Source organism: Erythrolamprus reginae, chromosome 13, assembly GCF_031021105.1.
Source record: "Erythrolamprus reginae isolate rEryReg1 chromosome 13, rEryReg1.hap1, whole genome shotgun sequence".
Lineage (NCBI taxonomy): Eukaryota > Metazoa > Chordata > Lepidosauria > Squamata > Dipsadidae > Erythrolamprus > Erythrolamprus reginae.
The window spans coordinates 15253047-15278965 of NC_091962.1; the positions used below are offsets into that span (position 1 = coordinate 15253047).

Genomic DNA, 25919 nt, shown 5'->3' on the forward strand with positions numbered 1-25919 from the left:
ACAGAAATGCTCAAACAACGAACAAGGGATACCGAGAAGCAGCCTCCGAAGAAGACGAGCGAAGGTAGGAAATCAATCAATTTCTTGGATGTGAAGGATCTGACTTTTTCGCCAATGCTGCCTATCAGCAACTTTAAAGAAAACACCCGTGTCTCCCTTCTATCTCCTGATGCACAGAAGCTAAATCTCTCTCTTATTTTTTAAAGAGGGGGAAGAATGTTGCTGTCCAACGCCTTGGATGCCATGAAAGGTAAGAAGGTGTCATATCCTCCCATTCTGGAGAGCAGGGCTGGGAAGAGGATGTTGAGTCCAGCTGCAGAGATGAGGGGTGGGCTCACATCTCATATTAATCCACTTCGTTGTGATGTGTGAAGCAAATCAGTTGAGCCATTTGGTTTGGGACCATGGATCTGGTATTGGAATACCTTGACCAATGACTCAGTCCACACCATGGCTTATTCCAATACCTTAACAGAATGGGGTAACACCTGTTGTTGCTTATACAGAATTGATTTAAGGTTCAGGCCTAGGAGCCTAAAACGTGGATCTTTCCCCTAGGACCTCAAGAGAAGTTGATGTACGTGGTTTGCATCTTAACCAAAACGGGAAGCCAAATGCCTGATTATCTCGCCACGGTGGATGTGGATCCAGAATCTCCCACTTATTGCCAAGTACGAGGATATTCATTTCTTTGGGGCAATGTTGCAAACGCTTCCTTGGTTTCCCTTTCCTTAGGCCTCTCTTTAATATCTTCCATTCCCATTGGGGTCGTAAGTCGAGGAGAATTTACACCCACATGTTCAGACATATTCTTACTTTCCACACCCATGCTTTTAGGGTATTCAAAAATTTACTATAATCAAATGAGGTGAATATTTTTCTAAGCCCCACAAAGCTCAATAGCTTCCGGTGTGTTTCTAGTCATTCTGTTCCTCCTTATCTAATGGGAATCCTCACCCAGATTTGCCACCTATGCCAAGACACCTTAACTAGGTGCATCCGAGGAAGGAACCATCATGTGAGAGCAAACTCCTATGCTATAATGCACTGGGCCTTCTATCAATCCAAAAAGTAAGCGGGCGATGCTCAAATTAGTGCTCTTGTATTCACACATGTGAGGACTTCAGCTCCAGGGTTGGAATGGTGGAGCGCTATTGAGCAGAGGGCGCATCAAAGAGTAGGAAGGGAAGAAAAAGCCTGTGAGTTTTAGGCACATTGGTCTTTTCGCTGTCCCGCTTGCTTGTTGGGAGAGAGACCTGTATTCTGTCACTAACAATCCACAGCCAACACAAGCAGAAGTAGTCCTTTCATCATCATCTTTGAATGATAAAAATATTGCGAAGTGGACTCTGGGCAACCGAAAGAGGCTGAGTGCCAGGTGCCCTTCCTGTCGCCTATGTGGAGTTCAGCAGCTAGATTCTCATTGTTCCCAGACAGAGAAATGTCAAGCAGAAGTAGACCTCTCTACTAACAAAATTCTCTTCTGCAAACCGTGTTCTTCATCCAAAGATACGCAAGTCACGAACTCTTGGAAAATAGATGGAGAAATCCAACGAGAGCCGACGACGTAAAGCAATGCACATTTAATCTCTGCCTATCCAATCTTTCACAACCAGGTTATTCACCGGCTGCAAATGCCGTACATTAACGATGAGCTTCACTTCATGGGCTGGAACACTTGCTGCAACGCCTTCGGAGACACCACCAAGAAACGCAACAAGCTGGTCCTTCCAGCTTTTGATTCTTCACGGATTTATGTTGTGGACACCGAGACTGACCCCCAAGCTCCCTCCCTGTTCATGGTAGGCCCGTCCATCTTGGCTTGCATAGGTCTCTGTGAGGAAGTGCAAGGGACTTTAAACCTCTGATTATAACCACTGTTGATCCCATGACCTTACCTTAGTTTTGCTCTCGACCTTTTTATAAGTAATCCAAGCCAAAATCCATTTCCATAGAAAGTGGGTTAAAAAAATGCATACACCCGATTTTTGGGATTCTCAGGTCTCTCTGCAAAACCGTTGAGCAGAATTATATATAGATTGAAAGGAATAAAATCAACAAATTCTGTTGATTTTAAACGAAAAGGAAAATAAGTTAACACAAAGAACCCCACACCAATTTTCAAATCTTTTATTTCACCCTGTCACAGCCTCATGTTTCAATGACTGCAGGTAGGTTCTGGATGTTTTAGATCAAAACTATTGGAAGAGTTTCTAAGAAAAACAAAACAAAGTGCAAGAGTTTTTATTTTCTCTTCCTCTCCACAATCTTGACAGGTGATTGAGCCCAGAGAGGTCTTCTGTAAAACCAAAGCAGCTTCACTACTTGCCCCACGCTGTCTGGGCAATGGAGAAGTCATGATCAGCTCTATAGGGGACCTATTTGGTAATGGAAAAGGTACTGCTGGGCAGATGTTTTCCAAAAGGGGGTTCAGATTGAGGTGCTGTGATGTGGCTCAGAAGATGTTGGGAGAGAAACTTTCTCCACAAACTCCAAAAACCTGAAATTTAGGATTCAACTTCTGGTACAAACCAAGGCATAATGTCCTATTCAGCACTGAAATGGGGATCCCCAAATTTATTGTCGAAAGGTTCAACCCCGAATTTCGGAGGAAAGGTGAGAAGACAGAACATTACCTGAGCTTAAGGTCCATCAGTGAGGGGGGTTGGACTCTTACCTAAAGTGGGACCCAAGACTCCTGGTGAAAGGATGGCATTGGGGGAGTGGGGGTTGGTAGCCTCTTCTATATCTAGAGTTGCCCTTCCCCAAGAGGTGGGACCTCCAACATGAGAAAGCCCACCACCCTTCTCAGGAACTGCTTAGTGAAACCTCCACACCCTACCGAAGACCCTGTGGCAGAAGGCATTCCTACTCACCAGAGGTGGTTGAGATGATTCTTCTCTTTTCTTCTCCAGACATCTATGGCCGTTGGCTGAACGTGTGGGACTGGTCCACCCACTGCCTCGTTGAGTCCATTGACATGGGGGAGGAGTCAGTCCCTTACACTGTCCGCTTCCTGCACAACCCAGATTCGTCACATGGCTTTGTGAGCTGTGTCTTAGATGGCTCCATGCATCATATTTACAAGGCGGAGGTGAAAAGAAGTAGAATTTCTTTCTCCTTTGCCCCCATGACCCCACACCTTTTTCATCAGAAAGAATTGGCATCTGAGGCTTTAGTAAAAAATAAAGGAAATTGATAAAATGCGGTATTAAAGAGGGTGCATAATACCAATAGTCCTCCACCATGGTCATTAAGTGAATTATATGGTTATTAAGCTAAACCAGACTTCCCCGCTAAAACCTCTGCATGTCCGAACCGACCTTGTGTGTTTTGCAGGATGGGACATGGATCACCGAGAAGGTAATACAGATTCCAGACAAGACGGTGACTGGGTGGAACTTACCTGAAATGCCAGGTAACTAAATACAATGATACCTCGTCTTACGAACTTAATTAGTTCCGGGATGAGGTTCGTAAGGTGAAAAGTTCATAAGATGAAACAATGTTTCCCATAGGAATCAATAGAAAAGTGAATAATGCGTGCAAGCCCAAAACTCACCCCTTTTGCCCATTACTGCCGGCATTCGGATCCTTGTTCGGGGGGGCGGGGGCGGTGAGAGGTGGGTGGATGTGAAATTCCCGGCGCTGCTGCTGCTTCTGAAAGGGAAACCGCCGCCACCGCCATTATCCTCTTGTCCTGGCAAGAGGGATGGAATCCGCCAAGACGTGGCAGCCCCACCCTTTGGGAGGGCGGGGCTGGAACAGAGGGGCAGCTGTGAAGGGGTTGGCTCAGCAAAAGCGCTCCCAGCGAAGGGGCTGTGAGAGGGTTTTCTCCAAGCACTTTCGTAACACCTGCCCCACCCCTATCGCAGCTCGTTCACTGGGAGCGCTTTCGTCCAGGGCTGTCAGCCAAGGGGCTGCAGGAGAGGCGGGGCGGGCGTTCTGGAAGCGCTTGGAGAAAGCACTCCCAGTGAAGCAGCTGCGAGAGCGCTTTTTCTGAGAGCCGAATCCCGGCGGGAGATGTAATCAGATGGGAAATCCCGGCGGTGACAGTCACAAGGCAGGGAAATCCCTGTGGCAGTCAGAAAGTGTACGCGCAGTACGAGAGCCTACACACCCGGGCTCAGGTTCGTAAAACAAAAATGTTTCTTAAGACAAGGCAAACAAATCGTAAACCCTGGGTTCATATCACAAAAAGTTCGTATGAAGGGTCGTTCATAAGACGAGGTATCACTGTATAGTACAGGAGGGCTTTTGTATTTATACTTACCTCTCAACCCTCTACCTCCTTCCTCTATATGAAGAGAGGGGTGGCATACAAATCCAATTAATTAAATAAATAAATATGCTGCCCATTTTGCTCTCATGAGACTCTGGAGGGCTTTTGCCGAGAGAAAACAATACTATAAAATATTAAGGTTTTCACCCTCTACCTTCAAGTTAAGGATGTTTAGCAGAGAATGGGCTGCAAACAAGCTGAGTGTCATCATAACTGAAAGTCATCTGCAGCTTTTGGGGTGATGAAAATTATTGCAAATGTTGCATGCCAAAGAATTAAGCCATCGAACTTTCTTCCTGATCTTATTTCTGGGTACTTTCTATTCTCCAGCGTACAACGCTGATTTCATTATTTCACTGGATGACCGTTTCCTGTATATGAGCAACTGGTTTCATGGCGACGTTCGACAGTAGGACATCACTGATCCCCACTGCCCTCGGCTATTGGGCCAGGTGAGCTCTCTCACACTTAAAGGCCCTGGAAGGCTTGGAGTCCCTTCTTTCCACCACTGGAACCAGGATGACGTGTTAAGAAAAGCACTAAAGCTGTTCAGATGGGGTGAACTTCCAAATACTACAATCTGGGCTGAAGAAGATTGCCGTTTGGGGAAGGGAAAACTGTCGTTTGGCTTGAACTGACCCTTCCTTTGGGTCCTGCAGGTGTTCGTAGGAGGCAGCATCTCCAAAGGTGGAGTGGTGACTGTGATTAAGGATGAAGAACTCGACTGCCAACCAGATCTCCTCGTGATCCAGGTAAGCCTCTGTTTTCTGGACATCAGCCCTCCCTGGAAAACCAGGCAGGTTACACAATTAGATGAACCTGTTCTACTTTAATATAAGGCTACATCTTGGAAGTCTGAGAATATAACATTCCCGCTGCCACTTTTAATTGTTTGATCCATTGCATATGTCCCTCCTAAGTATCTTTCTCTGTTTCCTAGGCAGCATCTCTTCTCCTGCTGCCCCAAGGTCATGCGCTACACCGAGAAAATATCCTGCTTTGAGACACTTGCAGGGAACCATTCTCAACAGAGAGCATGGTTTCTTTTCTAGGGGACCTCTTGAAAGTCCACAAATAAATCTCGTGCAGCAGATTAGGCTAAGGAACTACTGTATATATAAGCCTCCTTGGATCCCCTAAATTTCTTGACCACTCCTTGCATTTTTTCACCTTAGGGAAGGAGAGTCTACGGGGGACCCCAAATGCTCAAGCTCAGCTCGGATGGAAAAAGGCTTTATGTTACCAACAGTCTCTACACACAGTGGGATGAGCAATTTTATCCACAACTATTGAGGTATGAAATCTCTCAACAGACGAAGAACATTCAGACCAAATTTGCAAGGTAGTAGGCTCCCCTCCTTTCTTGTATTGCAAGCCAAATGAATCTTGTCTTTACATTCTTGTATTACATGCCAAATGAATCTCATTTTTTCTTTCTACTACTTTCTCTCTGAATACTTCCTTACTCAGATAACTTTCCTTTCTCCTCCCTTTGCAGTGAAGGCTCAGTCATGCTCCAGATTGACGTAGACACGGAGAACGGGGGTCTCTGTGTGAATCCAGATTGTCTGGTGGATTTCGGAAAGGAGCCGTGGGGTCCCACTCGTGCGCATGAAATGAGTTACCCAGGAGACTGTACTTCGGACATTTGCGTCTGAGACATTCCTCTGAGCCTACTCCTTTGCTATGCTGGAATTTAGTGAGCAGGGAATTGAAGCAGAGAGGTGTTGATTTGTATTTGTCAGATCCGTGGAACTGCCATTTTTCAGGGGAAGGGGGAAACCTTGTCTGTATTATTTACTCTACTGCTTTCTTTCTCAGGTACCCTATATCCTGCATGGTACTGATTTATAACCTTTTTGCCTGGTGCCGAGGCACCTTGGGATTTTTCCTGCCTTTTGGGGAATATAAGGGGAGGGAGGGTCATGTGGGTTGCATCATTTGAAAGCTGGCAGAAGATGACCCGGAGAAACGTCCATTATCCCATTCTCAGAACGGCAGGTACAATAACATTTTCACACCTCTCAATTGGTTCAATCCACATCTGACTGTTGGGAGCAGTTCTAATTCCATTTATTTTACTTACGTTGCTTGAGATCCTCAGAGTCTGCTTTTATTTCATCCTACTATCACCCCTGTTCAATAAAAGGTTCCTTTTGAAATGTTTCAAGAGTCTTTACTTTCTTGAATAAGGGGGAGAGCTGGACCTTACAGTAGTTTAATCCTGCTGGACAGATTTCCATCTTTGAGGAGGATGTGAACAGAGAAATTGTCATTGCAATAAAGTTTTCTCAATAATACAAACTCTTGAGGTTAACTTTTATTTGAAGATGAGGGCGGCAACCATTGACCAAGTCTATGAATTTTTCTCACGATACATTTTAAAAGCCCCTTAATGACCAACACCTTCTCCCAAGTGTTTAGAGATGAATGGCTCAAAGTCACCCAGCTTGGCTTCCGTGCCAAAAAGAGGATTAAAATTTATGGTCCCCAGCATCTAATCCACTACCTTTAACCATTATACTACACTGGCATTCTCTTCGACTGTAGCTGAACCACTAAGCATAATTTTAAAAAAATCCTATAGTACCAGCACACTTCCTAAACTATGGTCGAAAGCAATGGTCATCCCCATCTTCAAAAAAGAAGACCTTCCTCTTGTCAATAACTACAGACCAATATCAGTATGCTGTGTCCCATGCAAAGACATGGAATCAATTATAAACCAATCAATTACTAATAAACTGCTCTCTAACAAACAATTTGGATTCCGAAAAAAACTATCCTGCAACCTGCAGCTCCTCCACTGCAAAAACATATGGACTACTCATCTTGACCAAGGAAAATCAAAAGATGCAATTTATATTGACTTCTCCAAAGCCTTTGATTCAGTGGTCCATGACAAACTACTCCTAAAACTCAAATCCTATGGCATCTCAGGAGCGCTCCAAAGCTGGATTACAGCATTTCTGTCAAACAAGCAACAAGTGGTTAAAACAGGAAGCCCCATATCTATCCCTGTCCCTGTTAAAAGCGGTGTCCCCCAAGGTAGCGTACTGGGACCAACGATCTTCATTCTCTACATCCCTGTGTATTATTGCTTTATTGGACAAAATAAATAAAATAAAATAAAATAACATGAAAGGTATTGTTCCAACAGAAGCTCAGCCAACAAGGCAAGGAACCAGTTTCTCACAGCAAAGTCCCAAGCGAGGACTTTCCGCCAAATCCAACAGTATCCAGCCCAGAAGCTGAACTACCTCAGATGCAGCTTTCTGGTGAGGTCTCACCACTCCTCTCAGCCTTGTGAAGGAAGACACAAAAAATGTAACACACTTCAGAGTTACCAACTGGAGACTGATAAGACACCATGTAGTATAAAATAATTAGTAACACCACCACATTGTGAGGCGTGGCTGTCTACCTACTATGCATTTAATACAGAGAGACCGCTTACTTCAACAACCCCAAGTTCTCTCCTGGCTCCACCTCCCTCTGGATAGCTGCCAGAGTGTCTCGCCCCGCACACATGGCATTTTCCTCCACCAAGCACCACGCAGATTTGCTGGTAGGGGAGATCATGCTGGGGGGGGGGGTGTCTTCCTGGTTGACACACCCTGAAGCAGGGAGTTTTCTGTTTTGGAGCGAAAGTGTTGCCTCCTTCTTCAATCATCTTTTGCTTTGTCCTCCGCTTCCTCAATCATCTTTTCATTTTCTTCCTCCTCCATTATCTTCTCTTCTTTTTCCTTCTCCTCCTCCTCCATCACCTTCTCCTTTTCTTTTGCCTCCCCCTCCTCCTTCTCCCAGCGAAGATGGATCATCGCCTTGTCTCCTTGAGGAGGTCTCAGGGCTGTGACAGCCACCACTTCACCAACTGTCATACAGGAAAGATCTTCTGAGTCCAACATGTCTCACTTCCCTTCCCCTTTTTCCCTTCCACAGACGAGGAGATTCAATCTGAACATGGGGTTTGATTCTTCCCAGGTAGAGACAGAAAATCTCAGAGAATTGTGAAGACGTCTGTCAAGGCAAACAAAAAAGAAGCAGGGGAGAAGTTGCCCAACTTGTCTTAATGTTGTGATGAAAGATACGAAATTGCTTAATTGTATTAAACTCATGGCTCTATCAGGTTGTACTTTTTCTGGGCTTCTTCATCTTCCGTGAGATATTTGACTGAGCAAGAGAGCAACATTTGATGTAGTAGGGCCTTTCCTGTCTTTGTATTCGCTTGCCGTTGAGTAAATGATCTAATATAATTATAATGTAGTGAGATAGGATGACATCTATGAAAAACATTGTCACAAGAAAGATTATGCAAATTAAAACTGATTTCCAAACACACTGCCAAGGAATGAACCCAACAAATTCTCAAAACGAAAAATTATTGATTCCATGGATCCATTATTTGGGAAGGTGTTACCTTGAGGTCCCATGAATGTTTGTGGGCAGAGCTCCATTTTCTATCAGAACCCAATAGACGTGATGGGTGGGAGGAAGCACCTTGTGAGGCACACAACTTTCTTGGAATTTGGAGAAGGGGCAATGGTTGCAATTCTAATTTCAATTCGAGATTGCAAAAGAGCAGAGAAGGCCCTCAAAGCCCTCAAATCATGAAACCACTCCCAAATTAGCCAACCCGAGTCTTCGGAGAGGGGCGGCATACAAATCTAAGTAATAAAATAAATAAATAAATAAATTATGTAGTTTCTGATTTTTACAGCATTCCGTCTCCAACAGGTGATTCTCAATGTGCACAGAAGTACTTTTCCCTGAAAGTCTTGTTATTCAGTTCTGAGTCAGCAAACCTATAAAACTAGCAAATGTGATGGGAATTCAGATAACCTGTTCTGAAGATAAAATCAAAAGTGTGATGAGAAAAAGATGAAACAAAGATATTAAGTCTGCTATTTTTTTTCACAGCCCCAAAGGACATGAGTGAAACTCAGTCAGCTCCCATGGGGTATATAAGCCAGCTGTAAGAAAGCAGAACTTCAGGTATGCAAACACAGGCAGAGCAAGAGAGGGAAATGTTCAAACAACGAACAAGGGATGCCGAGAAGCAGCCTCCGAAGAAGACGAGCGAAGGTAGGAAGTCAACACATTTCTTGGGTGGGAGGCACCTGACTTTTTCACCAATGCTACCTATCAGCCACTTTCCTTAAAACACCCGTGTCTCTCTTCTATCTGCTGATGCTCAGAAGCTAAATATCCCTCTTCTTCTTTTTTAAAGAGGGGGAAGAATGTTGCTATTCAGAACGTTGCTATCCAACGCCCTTGGATGCCATAAAAGGTAAGAAAGGGTCATATCTTCCCATTCTGGAGAGCAGGGCTGGGAAGAGGACATTCAGTCCAGCCACAGAAACGAGGGGTGGGCTCACATCTCATATTAATCCACCTCATTGTGTGTGGAGCAAATCAATTGTGCCATTTGGCATGAGACCACTGATCTGGTATCGGAATCCCTTGACCAATGACTCAGTTCACACCATGGCTTAATCCAACACCCTAAGAGCATGGGTGAACATCAGATATTGCTCAGGCAGAATAGATTTAAGGTTCAGGCCCAGGAGCCTAAAATTTGGACCTTTTCCCTAGGACCTCAAGAGACGTTGATGTACGTGCTTTGCATCTTAAGCAGAACGGGAACCCAAATGCCTGATTATCTCGCCACGGTGGATGTGGATCCAGAATCTCCCACTTATTGCCAAGTACGAGGATATTCTGGTATTTGGGGCGATGTTGCAAATGCTTCCTTGGTTTCCCTTTCCTTAGGCCTCTCTTTAATATCTTGCATTCCCATTGTAGTCATAAATCATGGAGAATTTATACCAACATGTTCAGACACATTCTCAGTTTACAAAACACTTGGAAACCTGGGAGCAATTTACTACAATCAAACGACGTGAATCTTTTTCTAAGCCCAACAAAGCTCAGCAGCTTCCAGTGTGTTTCTAGCCATTCTGTTCCTCCGTATCTAATGGGTATCCTCACCCAGGTTTGCCAGTTATGCAAAGACACCTTAACTAGGTGTAGCTGAGGAAGGAACCGTCATGTGAGAACTGAAGGGGGCTTAAAGGATCTTAGCTGGTACTGCAGTCTCCTATCTATAATGCAATGGGCCTACTCACAGTCCATAAAGGTAGCGGGTGATGCTTAGATGAATGCTCTTGCATTCACAAATGTGGGGACTTCAGCTCCAGGGTTGGAATGGCTTCTGCGCTTTTGCGCAGAGGGCGCATGAGACTGGGAAGAAAAAGGCTGTGAGTTTTAGGCACGTCTGTCTTATCGCTGTCCCGCTTGCCCGTTGGGAGAGGAACCTGTATTCTGTCAGTAACAACCCACAGCCAACATGATCTTCCACCAAATAGAAGTATTCCTTCCATTATCTTCTTTTAATGATAATAATAAACCCTTGCGAGGTAGAATCTGGGCAATTGAAAGGAGCTGAGTGTTTACTGGCCAGATGCCCTTCCTGTCACCAATGTGGACTTCAACAGATAGATTCTGTTCCCAGAGAAATACCACTTTCTACTAACAAAGTTCTATTCTGGAAACAGTGTTCTTCATCCAGATATGCAAATCACAAACTCTTAGGAACAGATGGAGGAATCTAACCTGAACTGATGATGTAAACAATGCAGATTTCATCTCTGCCTTTCACAACCAGGTTATTCACCGGCTACAAATGCCGTACATTAATGATGAGCTTCACTTCATGGGCTGGAACACTTCCTGCAACACCTTCGGAGACACCAGCAAGAAAGGCAACAGGCTGGTCCTTCCATGTTACAGCTCTTCGCGGATTTATGTTGTGGACACCGAGACTGACCCCCAAGCTCCCTGCCTGTTCAAGGTAGCCCGTCCATCTTCTTAGGGTGCAAGACAGGGAGGAAGTGCAAGGGATTTTAAACCTCTGATTATAACCACTTGACCTTTTTATAACTGACCCAAGCCAAAATATATATCCACAGACATTGGATTAAAAAAAAATGCATACACCCGGTTTTTGTGGTTCTCAAGTCTATCTACAAAACCGTTGTGTATAGAACAAAAGGAATAAAATCAAAAATTTTTGTTGATTTTAAATGAAAAGGAAATAAAGTTAAGAAAAGGGACCCCACTTTTACAAGATGAATATCTACAGCATAGGATAGTAACCAGTTTACCATTCCCACATCAGCAATTTATTTCAGTAAAGAAAGAAATCCTGACGAACGACCTGATTATACAACAGATGTCACACTAATTTTTAAATCTTTTATTTCACCCTGTCACATTCGTATCAACAACCCCCATGTTTCAATGTCTGGAGGTCGGCTCTGGAGGTTTTAGATCAAAGCTATTTGAAGAGTTACAAAGGAAAAACAAACAAACTACAGTGCAAGAGTTTTTATTTTCTCTTCGTTTCCACAAACTTGACAGGTGATTGAGCCCAGAGAGGTCTTCTGTAAAACCAAAGGAGCTTCACTACTTGCCCCACACTATCTGGGCAATGGAGAAGTCATGATCAGCTCCCTAGGGGACCTATTTGGCAATGGAAAAGGTACCGCTGGGCAGATGTTTTCCAAAAATGGGGTTCAGATTGAGGTGCTGTGATGTGGCTCGGAGGATGTTGGGAGAGAAACTTTCTCCACAAACTCCAAAACCTGAAATTTGGATTATCTTCCAAGCTAGTGCCACCTCCTGGACAATTCTGAATGGGGCCAACTACTTTCAGCCTACTCTTCCTGGCCATTACCTACATCTGTTTAAATTCATTTGAACCCCAAACTACAGGCGCATTTATTCTGGTGGATACGGAAACATGGGAAGTGAAGGGTACCTGGAACCGCCCGGGGGAACAGGCTCCACTAGGATTTGACTTCTCCTACAAACCAAGGCATAACGTCCTATTCAGCACTGAACTGGCGATCCCCAAATTTCTTGAAGACGGGTTCAACCCTGAATTTCGGGGGAAAGGTGAGAAGGTGGAATATTACCCAAGCATAAGGTCCAACGGTCCTTAAGTCCAGGGGGATTGGACTCTTACCTAAAGTGGGACCCAAAACTCCTTGTGCAAGGATGGCACTGTGGGAGTGGGGGTTGGTGGCTATTTAATCCAACCCTTTCGTCTATCTAGAGCTAGCCCTTCCCCAAGAGGTGGGACCTCAGCTGCTGCTTGGGGGTCTCCAACATGAGGAAAGCCCACCACCCTTCTCAGGAACTGCTTAGTGAAACCTCTACAACCTCCCGAAGACCCTCTGGCAGGAGGCATTCCTATTCACCAGAGGTTCTTGAGATGATTCTTCTCCTTTCCTCTGTAGGCATCTTTGGCCGTCGCCTAAACGTGTGGGACTGGTCCACCCACTGCCTCGTTGAGTCCATTGACATGGGGGAGGATTCAGTCCCTGCAACAGTCCGCTTCCTGCACAACCCAGATTCGTCACACGGCTTTGTGAGCTGTGTCTTAGATGGCTCCATACATCATATTTACAAGAAGGTGATAAGAAGTAGAATTTCTTTCTCTTTTGCCCCAGCCCCCCTGTCACCTTGTCCATCAGAAAGAATTGGCATCTGAGGCTTCAGTTCAGAAAAAAAGGAACGGGTAAAATGCTGTATTAAAAAGAGTGAATATTACCAATAGTTTTCCACATCACTATGTTCATTAGGTGAATTATGTAGTTATTAAGCAAAACCGGATTTACCCCCTCACTTTAAAAGCGCTGCATGTCCCAACCAACCCTGCGTGTTTTGCAGGATGGGACATGGATCATGGAGAATGTAATAAAGATTCCAGGCAAGAAGGTCACCGGGTGGTATTTACCTGAGATGCCAGGTACGTAAATATAGTACAGGAGGGCTTTTGTTTTTTATTGATATCTCAACCCTCTACATTCTTCATATGTATGAAAGAATGTATATGCTGCCCATTTTTCATGATATTCTGGAGGGCTTACAACATAAAACAATAATATAAAATATTACTATTTGTAACCTACATCTTCAAATTAAGGATTTTTAACAGAGAATAGGCTGCGAACAAGCTGAGTCTCATCATAACTGAAAGATATCTGCAGCTTTTGGGGAGATGAAAATTATTGCAAATGTTGCATGCCAGAGAATGAAGCCATCCAACTTTCTTCCTGATCTTATTTCTGAGCACTTTCTTTTCTCCAGGATACAACACGGCTTTCATTATCTCATTGGATGACCGTTTCCTGTATATGAGCAACTGGTTACATGGCGACGTTCGACAGTACAACATTACTGATCCCCACTGCCCTCGGCTATTGGGCCAGGTGAGCTCTCTCCCACTTAAAGGCCCTGGAAGGCTTGGAGTCCCTTCTTTCCACCACTGGAACCAGGATGACGTGTTATGCAGAGATCTAATTAAGCCCTCAGTTATTGGCAAAGCATCTCTAAAGGTGTTCAGATGGGGTGAACTTCCAAATACCACAGTCTGAACTGAGGACGATTGCCATTTGGGGAAGGGAAAACTGACCTTCGGCCTGAACTGACCCTTCCTTTGGGTGCTGCAGGTGTTCGTAGGAGGCAGCATCTCCAAAGGTGGGGTGGTGACTGTGATTAAGGATGAAGAGCTTGACTGCCAACCAGATCCCCTCATGATCCAGGTGAGCCTCTGTTTTCTGGGCATCAGCCCTCCCTGGAAATACAGGCAGGTTACACAATTAGATGAACCTATTCTACTTTAATATAAGGCTACATTAAGAGAATGTTGCAGGTCTGACATTCCTGCTGACACTTTTAATAGCTTGATCCATTGTGTATGTCCTTCCTAAGTTTCTTCCTATGACTGTTAAGCCACCAGCGGCTCCTTCCTTTCGTCAGATTGTTTCCTAGGCAGCATCTCTTCAACCGCTTCCCCTAGGTCATGCATTACACCGAAAAAAGATCCCGGTTTGAGATACTTGCAGGGAATCTGACAAGGAATGATTCTCAACACAGAGCATGGCTTCTTTTCTATGGGACCTCTTGAAAGCCCAAATTAATATACTGCAGCAGATCTGCTGTATATATAAGCCTCCTTGGACCCAATATTTTTCTTGACCACTCCTTGCTTTTTTTCACCTTAGGGAAGGAAAGTATACGGGGGACCCCAAATGCTCCAGCTCAGCCCGGATGGAAAAAGGCTTTATGTTACCAGTGGTCTCTATACACCGTGGGATGAGCAATTTTATCCACAACTGTTCAGGTATGAAATCTCTCAACCGACGAAGAACATTCAGACCAAATTTGCAGGGAGGTGGGCTCCTCTCCTACTCTTTCTTCTAATTCATGCCAAATAAATCTTGTTCCAACTTTCTACTACGTTGTTATTGTCTCTATTAATACTGGAATTGCACACAAAGTTTTCCCATCTCTAGAATTCCCTAATTGGTTTTTTCCAGCATTATGATAGGCAAGCAAAGAACCCTCCTTCCTAACCTTGAATTCATCTTATTTTGCAGGGAAGGCTCAGTCATGCTCCAGATTGACGTGGACACGGAGAACGGGGGTCTCTGTGTGAATCCGGACTTCCTGGTGGATTTCGGAAAGGAGCCGTGGGGTCCCGCTCGTGCGAAAGAAATGACTTACCCGTGAAACTGTACTGCGGACATCTGGGTCTGAGACATTCCTCTGAGTCTACCCCATCGCTACGCTGGAATTTAGTGGGCAAGGAACTGAAGCAGAGAGCAGGTGTTGGTTTATGGCTGTCACATCCATGGAACTGCCATTCTTCGAGGGAAGGGGGAACCCTTGTCTGCATTATTGACTTTATTACTTTCTTCCTCAGGTACCCTATATCCTGCGTGCCATTGATTTATAATTTTTTCCCTGGCATCGCGTCGTCCTGTGATGTTCTGTCCTTTTGCGGAGGGGGAGGGAGGGTCATGTGGGTTGCATCATTTGAAAGCTGGCAGAAGATGACCCTGAGAAACCTCCCTTATCCCATTCTCAAAGTGGCAGCACAATGACATCTTCACGCCTGCGGAATGGCTCAATCCACATCTGACTGTTGGAAACAGTTCCAATTAATTTTATTCTACTTTCATTACCTGTGATCATCAGAGTCTGCTTTTATTTCATCCTGCTATCACCCCTGTTCAATAAAAGGTTCCTTTTGAAATGTTTCAAGAGTCTTTACTTTCTTGAATAAGGGAGAGAGCTGGACCTTACAGTAGTTTAATCCTGCTGGACAGATTTCCATCTTTGAGGCGGATGTGTATAGGGAAATTGTCATTGCAATAAAAAACTTTCTCGATAATACAAACCCTGGAGGGTAAATTTTATTTAAAGAAGAGAGTGGCAACCGTTGACCAACTCTATGTATTTTTCTCAAAATTCATTTTAAAAGCCCCTTAATGACCAACACCTTTTTCCTGAGGTTTAGAGAGGAGTAGCTCAAAATCACCCAGCTTGGCTTCCGTGCCTAAAACAGCATTAAAATTTATGGTCTCCAGCATCTAATCCAACACATTTAACCATTACACCACAGTGGCACTTCATCAAAATTGGAAGGACACAACTTTGGCATGGGGCTGAGTTTGAAAGACACGATAGGCACTGACGTTCCGATGATGTCAGCTGTCAGAATAATACATTCAACTTCACTGGATGCAAGTTTCACAGCAGTCAGGTGAAGCTATGATAGGATACACATCCCAACTGTAGAATTTAAGCAGAACATGAAAGGCCTTTGCTCCAACAGAAGCCAGCAAGACAAGGAACCAATTTGTCACAACAAAGTTCCAAGCAAGGACTTTCCGCCAAATCCACCAGGGCCCAGCCCAGAAGCTGAGGTTCCTCAGATGCAGCTTTGTGGTGAGGTCTCTCCAATCCTGTCAGACTTGTGAAGTGGGCATGGAACACACAAGAAATGTGACACACTTCAGAGTTACAAACTGGAGACTGATAAGACACCATGAATCTGACAGGTCTCACTTGTGTTTTTTTCCTTTCCACAGAGAGGGAAATTTTGAATGTTGGGTTTTTTTACTCTTCCCAGGTAGAGAAGAGATAATCTCAGAGAATTGTGAAGAAGTCTGTAAAGGAGAACACAACAGAAAAAGACAGAAGGTGCCTGACTTGTCTTAACGTAGGGATGAAAGATGCGCAATTGCCTAATTGTATTAAACTTATGGCTCTATGAAGTTGTACTTTGGGGGTTTTCTTCTTCCATGAGATAATTTGACTGAGCAAAAGAGCAACACTTAATGTGGTTCGGCCTTTCTTACCGGTGCATTCACTTGGCGTTGACTAAATGGTCTATAATTATAATGTAGTGAGATAGGATGACACCTATGAAAAACACTGTCACGAGAAAAATTATACCAATTAAAACTGAATTCCAAGCATACTTCCAAGAATAAATCTTCCAAATTCCTGGAAAGAAAAATTATTGGAATCCATTGAACTCAAGTTTCATAACAGTCATGAGAAAGATTATGACATTTAAAATTGAAATGAATCAATGTGGACACACAAAAAAAGGCATCTTAAAAGAATGAAAATTTGAAAACTCTTCTCCCGGCAGTGACACTACCTCTGATATCTGCATCTAAGAAACTCCCCAACTTTAGACATTGCAAATATTAATTTTAATTCCAACCATTTAACCTGATGCTAGGGAAGCCCTGAATCGACACTGAACCTTTGATTCCTTTTACATCTTGGCGCCTGATATTATACTCCTACTGAAGGCTTACTTACTAAGGAATAGTGAGAATCATAATGTTTTTCTTTTAAAAAAATCAATGTCTACAGATAGAAGTCTTTCAGGGAAACAAAAAGAATGTGTAGAATCACTTTTTCCTTGAGATACAACTTCTTTCTTGCCTAGGTTTGTGGTTCCCTCTAGCTGGGGCATTTCTTGTTTGACCAGAAAAAATCACATGAAGCAATCACAATCTTGCTGTATGGCAGCCCTATCTGAGGATTTTAAGAATCCCTGCAAAGAGGAGAAAGGACCATTTCTCATACAATGTGCATGTCTGACAGGTCTGAAACCTGAATGTTGCTAGCAGTGTTCACACTTTCATTTTAAACTCTGAAATCTCTTAGCACTAATTTGCTGAGACAAAAGAAAGCAAAATAAGCAGTAATTTCCCTCTGATCCCTTAATATGAAGCTCGTTTGTTTTCGTCTTCAGTAGCTTAACAAGCCTTTATCTGATAAAGCGATGGGACTTTGAAACGTGTGATGCTGCCTCTTGTATTAAAAAGTATTGCACCCAACAACCATTGCCCGGTTTGTTTTCCTCCACAGAACCTGAATCAAACTTTGAACAGTCCAAGTCCATAGATTGTGAGTGTTGGAAGGGCCACTGGAGATCACCTAGACCAGGGGTGTCAAACTCGATCTCATAGTGGGCCACGTCGGCATTGTGACTGGCATCGGGAGGACGGATTAGATGTGCCAAGGTGGGCATCGCAAGTTCAACATTATTCATTTCGGTGGCGCCTGTGGCGGTCCAAGCACTCTGCCAGCAAAACGGGCTCCGAAGCTCCATTTTTATCTGTGACGGCCTTCTGCAACCCTCTGCCAGTGAAAACTTAGCTAGACAAGATCGTACGTGGTCCTCCCAAATTGTATTTTGATTGGCAGTAGCACAACGGGCCAGTACTTCGTTGTTTCCAGGGTGACCCTGCAGGCCAGATCTAAGCATCCCAAGGGATGGATGTGGCCTTGATGTAGGCTAACTCCCTTTTCTAGTATGTGAATGCAGATGGATCAGGCTGGAAGTCCTTGGTCCCTTATTTGGGAAGGTGCTACCTTGAGGTCCCATGAATGTAGGTGGTCAGAGCTCCATTTTCTATTGAAACTTAATAAATGGGATGGATGGCCACAGCTGGAACCGCAGTTGGGAGGCACAGAGCTTGCTTGGAAGTTGGAGAAGGGGCGATGGTTGCAATTCCAATTTCAATTCATGAAGCTCCTTTAAAAACTAAAAGATGTTCACTTTTGCTAGTCTTTTGAAACTGTAACTTTGGTGCAAACCAATTCAAAAACCTTTCACTGAACTTGAGGGGCAGCTGACGTGCAGGCTTCCATTCCTTTTGCAAAGCCCTCAAATCATGATACCACCCCAAAATTATGTTGTTTTTGATTTTTACGGCCTTCCATCTCCAACAGCTGATTCTCAATGCGCACTGAACTGAGTCAGCAAACCTATAAAATTGAAAAATGTGATGAGTGTTTGGATAACCTGTTCTGAAGATAAGATCAAAAGTGCGATGAGAAAAAGCTGAAATAAGATATTAGGGCCTCTGTTCTTTAACAGCCTCAAAGGACATGAAGTGAAACTCAGTCAACTCCCATGGCGTATATAAGGCGTCTGTAGGAAAGCAGGAGAACCTCAGATATGCAAGCACAGGCACAGCAAAAGAAAGAAATGTTGAAACAACGAATAAGAGATGCCAAGAAGCAGCCGCCAAAGAAGATGAGCGAAGGTAGGAAGTCAATCCATTTCTTGGGTGTGAAGGATCTGACTTTTTCGTCAATGCTGCCTGTCAGCAACTTTCCTTAAAACACCCGCGTCTCCCTTCTATCTCCTGATGCACAGAAGCTAAATCTCTCTCTTCTTTTTTTAAAGAGGGGGAAGAAGGTTGCTGTCCAACGCCCTTGGATGCCATGAAAGGTAAGAAGCGGTCATATTCTCCCATTCTGCAGAGCAGGGCTGGGAAGAGGATGTTGAGTCCAGCTGCAGAGATGAGGGGTGGGCTCACTCCTCATATTAATCCGCTTTGTTGTGATGTGTGGAGCAAATCAGTTGAGCCATTTGGCTTGGGACCACTGATCTGGTACTTGAATCCCTTGAGCAATGATTCAGTCTACAGCATGGCTTAATCCAATACCCTGAGCATGGGGGAACACCTGTTGATTCTTAGACAGAATTTATTTAAGACTCACGCCCGGAGCCTTAAATTTGGACCTTTCCCCTAGGACCTCAAGAGAAGTTGATGTACGTGGTTTGCATCTTAACCAAGACTGGGTCCCAAATGCCTGATTATCTTGCCACGGTGGATGTGGATCCAGAATCTCCCACTTATTGCAACGTATGAGGATATTCATTTATTTGGGGCGATGTTGCGAACGTTTGATAGGTTTCCCTTTCCTTAGGCCTTTCTTTAATATCTTGCGTTCCCATTGGGGTCGTAAGTCGAGGAAAATTTACACCCACATGTTCAGACACATTCTCAATTTCCAAAACACTTGGAAACCTGGGAATAATATACTTTAATCCTATTACGGGAATCCTTGTTTTAAGGCCAACAAAGCCCCTCAGCTTCCAGTGTGTTTCTAGGTGTTTTGTTCCTTGGTGTCTAATGGGTATTCTCAGGCAAATCCAAAGTTATGCAAGTCACAAACTCTTAGGAACAGATGGAGGAATCTAACCTGAACTGATGATGTAAACAATGCAGATTTCATCTCTGCCTTTCACAACCAGGTTATTCACCGGCTGCAAATGCCGTACATTAACGATGAGCTTCACTTCATGAGCTGGAACACTTGCTGCAGCACCAGAGACACCACCAAGAAACGCAACAGGCTGGTCCTTCCAGGTTACAACTCTTCGCGGATTTATGTTGTAGACACCGAGACTGACCCCCAAGCTCCCTGCCTGTTCAAGGTAAGCTCGTCTATCTTCTGATGTTGCAAGTCATGGAAATGGCTTGCAAAGGACACTGTGTGGAAGTGCAAGGGACTTTAAAAGGATTATAACCACTATTGATCTCTTGACCTTAGCTTAGTTTTGCCTGTCCTTTTTATAAGTGATCCAAGCCAAAATCCATTTCAACAGACACTGGACTAAAAAAAAATGCAACCACCCCAATATTTCACTGACCGCAGGTAGGCTCTGGGGTTTTTAGATCAAAGCTATTTGAAGAGTTACAAAGAAAAAAAACAGAACTGCAGTGCAAGAGTCTTTATTTATTCTCTTCCTCTTTCCAACCTTGACAGGTGATTGAGCCCAGAGAGGTCTTCTGTAAAACCAAAGTAGCTTCACTACTTGCCCCACACTGTCTGGGCAATGGAGAAGTCATGATCAGCTCCCTAGGGGATCTATTTGGCAATGGAAAAGGTACCGCTGGGCAGATGTTTTCCAAAAGGGGGTTCAGATTGAACTACTGTAAGAGCAGGTGTGACTTGAAAAATGCTGGGAAGGAAACCTTTCACACAAATCCCTTCCGGGTCTCTTCCACGTGTTCGTCACCTCTTGGACATCTGCAGTGCAGCAAATGTCTTTCAACCAACCCTTCCAAAGAGTCACTCACATCTGCTATTTGACTTAATTTACGTTTGCCCTATTCCACCCTGAAACTGCAGGCGCATTTATTCTGGTGGATACGGAAACATGGGAAGTGAAGGGTACCTGGAACCGCCCTGGGGATGAGGCTCCACTAGGATTTGACTTCTCGTACAAACCAAGGCATAACGTCCTTTTCAGCACTGAAGTGGCGATCCCCAAATTTGTTGCAGATGTATACAACCCTGAACTTCTGGGGAAAGGTGAGAAGATGGAACATTACCTGAGCTTAAGGTCCATCGGTCAGGGGGGTTGGACTCTTACCTAAAGTGGGACCCAAGGCTCCTTGTGGAAGGATGGCACTGAAGGGGGGGGGGATTGTTGGTGGGAATTTAGTCCAACCCTCTTGTCTATCACAAGCACACAACAGATTCAAACTTAATATTAACCGCTTCAAACTTGACTGTAAAAAATACGACTTTAGTAATCAAGTTGTTGAAGCGTGGAACTCTTACCAGACTCCCTAGTGTCATCCCCTGACCCCTAAATTTTTACCCTTAGACTATCCACGGTCAACCTCTCCAGATTCCTCAGAGGTCTGTAAGGGGCATGCATAAGTACACCAGCGTGCCTTCCGTCCCGTCCTAATGTCTCTCTTATGTTTATGTTCATGTTTATGAATCCTATTATTCCCGATGATTATTTCTTCCATATCATTCCTAATGTCCTATCTTCCATTCTTCTATTACTGTATTTTACTATGATTTTATCCTCTGAACCTTACATTATGTATTTGACAAAATTACATATATATATATATAATTTTATATATATATATATGTTTTCGTAGATTTTCACGGGTACAGGTATGACGGTCTTGGTATATTCGGGTTTCTTCCCGTGTAGGATTCCTACACGGGAAGAAACCCGAATCCTACACGGGAAGAAACCCGAATATACCAAGACCGTCATATATATATATATATATATATATGTTAAATGTTTTTAGCTGGAATTTTAAAATTAAGGAGACTAGGATGGTCCCATTTCGGCCTTGTTCTGGCCTCATCAGCTAGCCACACCCTTTCCTTTACTGGGATTTAACACATACAGAATATAGTTGTCGGCTATAAAATATATTAACTGCCTTGTAGTGGTCCTGGGTTGGGCCTAGAGGCAAAAAAGGAGCTGTGACGTTCCTTAAAATATACCAGGGTGATCCGACATAAAAAAAACATATATATATATATAAACATTTAACATATATATATATTATATATATTTAAAAACATGTGACATATATATATATATATATATATATATATATATGTCACATGTTTTTGCTGAATTTGAAAATTAAGGGAGACTAGGATAGATCTATTTCGGCCTTATTTTGGCCTCATTGGCTAGCCATACCCTCACTGGGACTTGAACCTGCAACCTTTGCATTGTAAGGCAGAGAATTAACCTCTAGGCTACAGTATCCAATCCTTTCAGCTCTGTACCAGGGAAGGGTTACATTTTGTGTTGAATCACCCTGGTATATTGAAGGAACATCACAGCTCCTTTTTTGCCTCTCGGCAAAATATATATCTAGAACTAGCCCTTCCTCAAGAGGTGGCACCTCAGCTGCTGATTGGGAGTCTCCAACATGAAAAAGCCAACCACTCACCATCCTAAAGAACTGTTTAGTGAAACTTCCACACCTTACTGAAGACCCTCTGGCAGGAGGCATTCCTACTCACCAGAGGTTGTTGAGATGATTCTTCTCTTTTCTTCTCCAGACATCTATGGCCGTCGACTGAATGTGTGGGACTGGTCCACCCACTGCCTCGTTGAGTCCATTGACATGGGCGAGGATTCAGTCCCTTTCAGGGTCTGCTTCCTGCACAACCCAGATTCGTCACATGGCTTTGTGAACTGTTTCTTTGATGGCTCTATACATCATATTTCCAAGGAGGAGGTGAACATAAGTAGAATGTCTTTCTCCTTCCTCCTATCTTTCTATCTGGAACAACTGGCAACCGAGGCTTCGGCTGAGAATAAAAAGAATAAAAGGGGTAAAATGCACTGCCAATAGTCCTCAACATATGCCCAACATTGGGAGCGGAATTTCTGTCGCTAAGCAATGCCGTTATTGATTGAGTCCTGCCTTGATTCATGACCTTTTTGCTATGGTCGTTGTGAGCTAGATGGTCATTAAGCAAATTCAGCTTTCCCCACTGACTTTATTGTCAAAAGAGTTGCATGTCCCAACAAACACCGTGTCTCTTGCAGGATGGGAGATGGACCACGGAGAAGGTGATAGAGATTCCAAACAAGACAGTTACCGGGTGGTACTTCCCTGAAATGCCAGGTGAACAAATAAAGTACAGAGGGCCTTTGTCCTCATGCTTATATCTCAAGCCCTGTCCAGGGGTTCTTATTTGACTTTTATTTGTTTATTAAATCTTCTGGGCAGCTTTACAACATGATAAAATACTGGTGTAAAAACATTTAAAATATCCTTGAAATTGGCAGAAACTTAGCTATATTGGAGTGGAACATAAAAAGGGGGCTCAACCCCCATCCGCACTCTCATGTTGAGGATTTTTAGCGTCTTTGGAGAATAGGCCAAGTCTTTTCATGGCTGAAAGTCTTCTCATCTGCAGCTTTGTGGGAGACGCCAATTCTTGAAAAAGTTGCATGCCAGGGAATCAAGCAATCCTCCCTTCTTCCTGACCTTATTTCTGGGCACTTTCTCCTCCAGCATTCAACGCTTACATAGTTATTTCACTGGACGACCGTTTTCTGTACCTCAGCAACTGGCTTCATGGCGATGTCCGACAGTATGACATCAGTGACCCCCATTGCCCTCGGCTATTGGGCCAGGTGAGCTCCCCCACCACCACCTAAAGGCCCTGGAAATCATAGTTCCTTACTTAGGATCCTTCCAGAAGTTCTTTCCACCATCAGAACCAGGATGTCGGGTTAAGCAGAAAGCTAATTCAGGCCTCAGTTACTGGCATGTGCTGGTAGAACCTCCATATCCAGAGAGGATCCACCTCCAAATACTGTAGTCTGGGCTGAAGAAGATTCCAGCTTGGGGAAGGGGAGACTGTCCTTCAGCCTGAACTGACCCTTCCTTTGGGTCCTGCAGGTGTTCGTAGGAGGCAGCATCTGCAAAGGTGGGGTGGTGACTGTGATTAAGGATGAAGAGCTTGACTGCCAACCAGATACCCTCGTGATCCAGGTGAGCCTCCGTTTTCTAAGCATCAGCCCTCCCTGGAAAACCAGGCAGGTTACACAACTTGATGAATCTACATTAAGAGAATCTTGCAAATCAGAGAATATAACATTCCTGCTGCCACTCTTAACTGCTTGATCCACTACATATGACTCTTCCCAAGTTTCTTCCTCTGATTGTTAAGCTAGAAATCCCTCCTTCCCATCTGATTGCCGTTTCCTATGCAGCATCTTTCCTTCTTCTTTCCCCAAGCTGCACTTTCCATTACACCAAGAACATATCCCAGTTTCGAGACACCTGTAGGAAACCTTTTGAGGAATCAGACTCAACAGGCACTATGGCTTTTGTATAGGACCTCTTGAAATGCCACAAAGGAATCTCCTGCAGCAGATTAGATTACGGAGCTATATATAAGCCTTCTTGGACTGCCTATATTTCTTGACCACTCCTCGCTTTTTTTCACCTTAGGGAAGGAGAGTCTACGGGGGACCCCAAACGCTCAATCTCAGCCCAGATGGGAAAAGGCTTTATGTTACCAGTGCTCTCTATACACCGTGGGATGAGCAATTTTATCCAGAACTGTTCAGGTATGAAGTCTCTCAACTGATGACGAACCTTCAGAACAGATTTGCATCCACATCACCCTCCTTCTTCAAATCAACCATATGCCTGTTTTCTATTACTTTGCCATTGTTTCTGCAACTTACACTGGAATTGCATGTACTTCCTCATCTTTAGAGTTTCCTAATCAGCTTTTCCAGTGTTAGAGGCCAAGCAAGCAAGCAAAAGACCCTCCTTCTAACCTTTAATTCATCTTCTTTTGCAGGGAAGGGTCAGTCATGCTCAAGATCGATGTGGACACAGAGAACGGGGGTCTCTGTGTGAATCCAGACTTCCTGGTGGATTTCGGGAAGGAGTCGTGGGGTCCTGCTCGTGTGTGCGAAATGCGTTACCCAGGAAGAGATTGTACTTCAGACATCTGGACCTGAGATGTCCCTCTGAGCTCACCCTCTTGCTAACTAGCATTTAGGGGGCAGGAAGTGGGCTGTGGAGCAACTCAACACCAGAATGTTGGTTTGCAGTTTAATCTCACTGCACAGATTTCCATGTTCGAAGAGCATGCAAACAGAGAAATTAAAGTTGTCATTGTAATAAAATATTTCCTTATTCATATACGCTCTTGGTAATATGTTTCATTTGAAGATTAGAGCAGCAAACATTGACCAAAGTCAATGTATTTTTCTCACAATGTATTTTAAAATTTCCCCCATTCCTTATCCTACCTTCTGAAACCAACAGAAAGTTCACCTGTCCCCCCCCCCCGCCCCCATTCTTGATTCCGTAAGGGGTACGCATCTCAATTATTGAACAATTACCACATGACCACTATAGTAGGAGAAATATTGTGGGAGCTGAAGTTGTCCAAATACACACGGATGCTTGAAAGACCATCGTCTATAACAGTGTTTTTCAACCAGTGTGCCGTGGCACACTAGTGTGCCGCGAGACATGGTCAGGTGTGCCGCGAAACTCAGAGAGAAAGAAAGCAAGAGAGAGAAAGCAAGAGAGAGAGAAAGCAAGAGAGAGAGAAAGCAAGAGAGAGAGAAAGCAAGAGAGAGAGGAAGAAAGCAAGAGAGAGAGAAAGAGAGAAAGAGAACAAGAGAGAGAGAAAACAAGAGAAAGAGAGAGAGAGAGAGCAAGAGAGAGAAAGCAGGAGAGAGAGAGAAAGAGAGGGAGGGAAGGAGAGAAAAAGACATAGAGGGAGGTAGGGAGGGAGAGAGAAAGAGCAAAAAAGAGAGGAAGGAAGGAAGAGAAAGAAAGAAGGATGGAGAGGGAGAAAGAAAGAGGAAGGAATGGAGAGAAAGAGGGAGGGAGAAAGAAATAGAGTGAAGGGGAGGAAGAGAGAGAGAGAGAATTTTTTTGTGCAAACTTTTTTTAGCCCCCCCCCCCCCCCCGCTCAATGTGCCCCAGGGTTTCGTAAATGTAAAAAATGTGCCGCGGCTCAAAAAAGGTTGAAAATCACTGGTCTATAACACCATGATGTTGGAGGAGTAATACCTCATTAAAAAACCTTGGCCCAGCTGGCAGGACCTCGTAAGAGCCCCTTTCCAGGGTTGCAGGAGAAGACAGTTAACAAGGCAGAACAGGGCTCTACACCCTAATGGCAGATAAAGCGGCAAAAC

At 44.1% G+C, this 25919-nt stretch overlaps 2 protein-coding genes and 1 pseudogene across 3 annotated transcripts; all 3 read left to right on the forward strand.

Annotated features, from left to right (window-relative positions):
- Positions 1-5940, forward strand: LOC139175578 (methanethiol oxidase-like; annotated as a pseudogene).
- A 3339-nt stretch (positions 5941-9279) lies between these two features.
- LOC139175559 (methanethiol oxidase-like) lies at positions 9280-14863 on the forward strand. 2 transcript variants are annotated; one of them, XM_070766715.1, is made up of 12 exons: positions 9280-9367; positions 9513-9572; positions 9878-9990; positions 10950-11135; positions 11705-11825; positions 12059-12241; positions 12586-12761; positions 13019-13097; positions 13439-13560; positions 13801-13893; positions 14356-14474; positions 14731-14863. In XM_070766715.1, exons 1-12 carry the CDS (start codon positions 9280-9282, stop codon positions 14861-14863), a joined length of 1473 nt encoding a protein of 490 aa, XP_070622816.1. The 2 variants fall into 2 exon arrangements, with proteins under 2 accessions (XP_070622816.1, XP_070622817.1); XM_070766716.1 differs by lacking the exons at positions 9280-9367; positions 9513-9572; positions 10950-11135 and having other exon boundaries at positions 9895-9990.
- Positions 14864-18638: 3775 nt separating this feature from the next.
- On the forward strand, positions 18639-24725 carry LOC139175567 (methanethiol oxidase-like). Its single transcript, XM_070766727.1, has 12 exons — positions 18639-18711; positions 18855-18899; positions 19205-19317; positions 19710-19892; positions 20225-20345; positions 20591-20773; positions 22295-22473; positions 22788-22866; positions 23260-23381; positions 23650-23742; positions 24205-24323; positions 24563-24725. The coding sequence occupies exons 1-12, from the start codon at positions 18654-18656 to the stop codon at positions 24723-24725; spliced, it is 1458 nt and encodes a 485-aa protein (XP_070622828.1). The 5' UTR covers positions 18639-18653.
- Positions 24726-25919: the final 1194 nt, after the last annotated feature.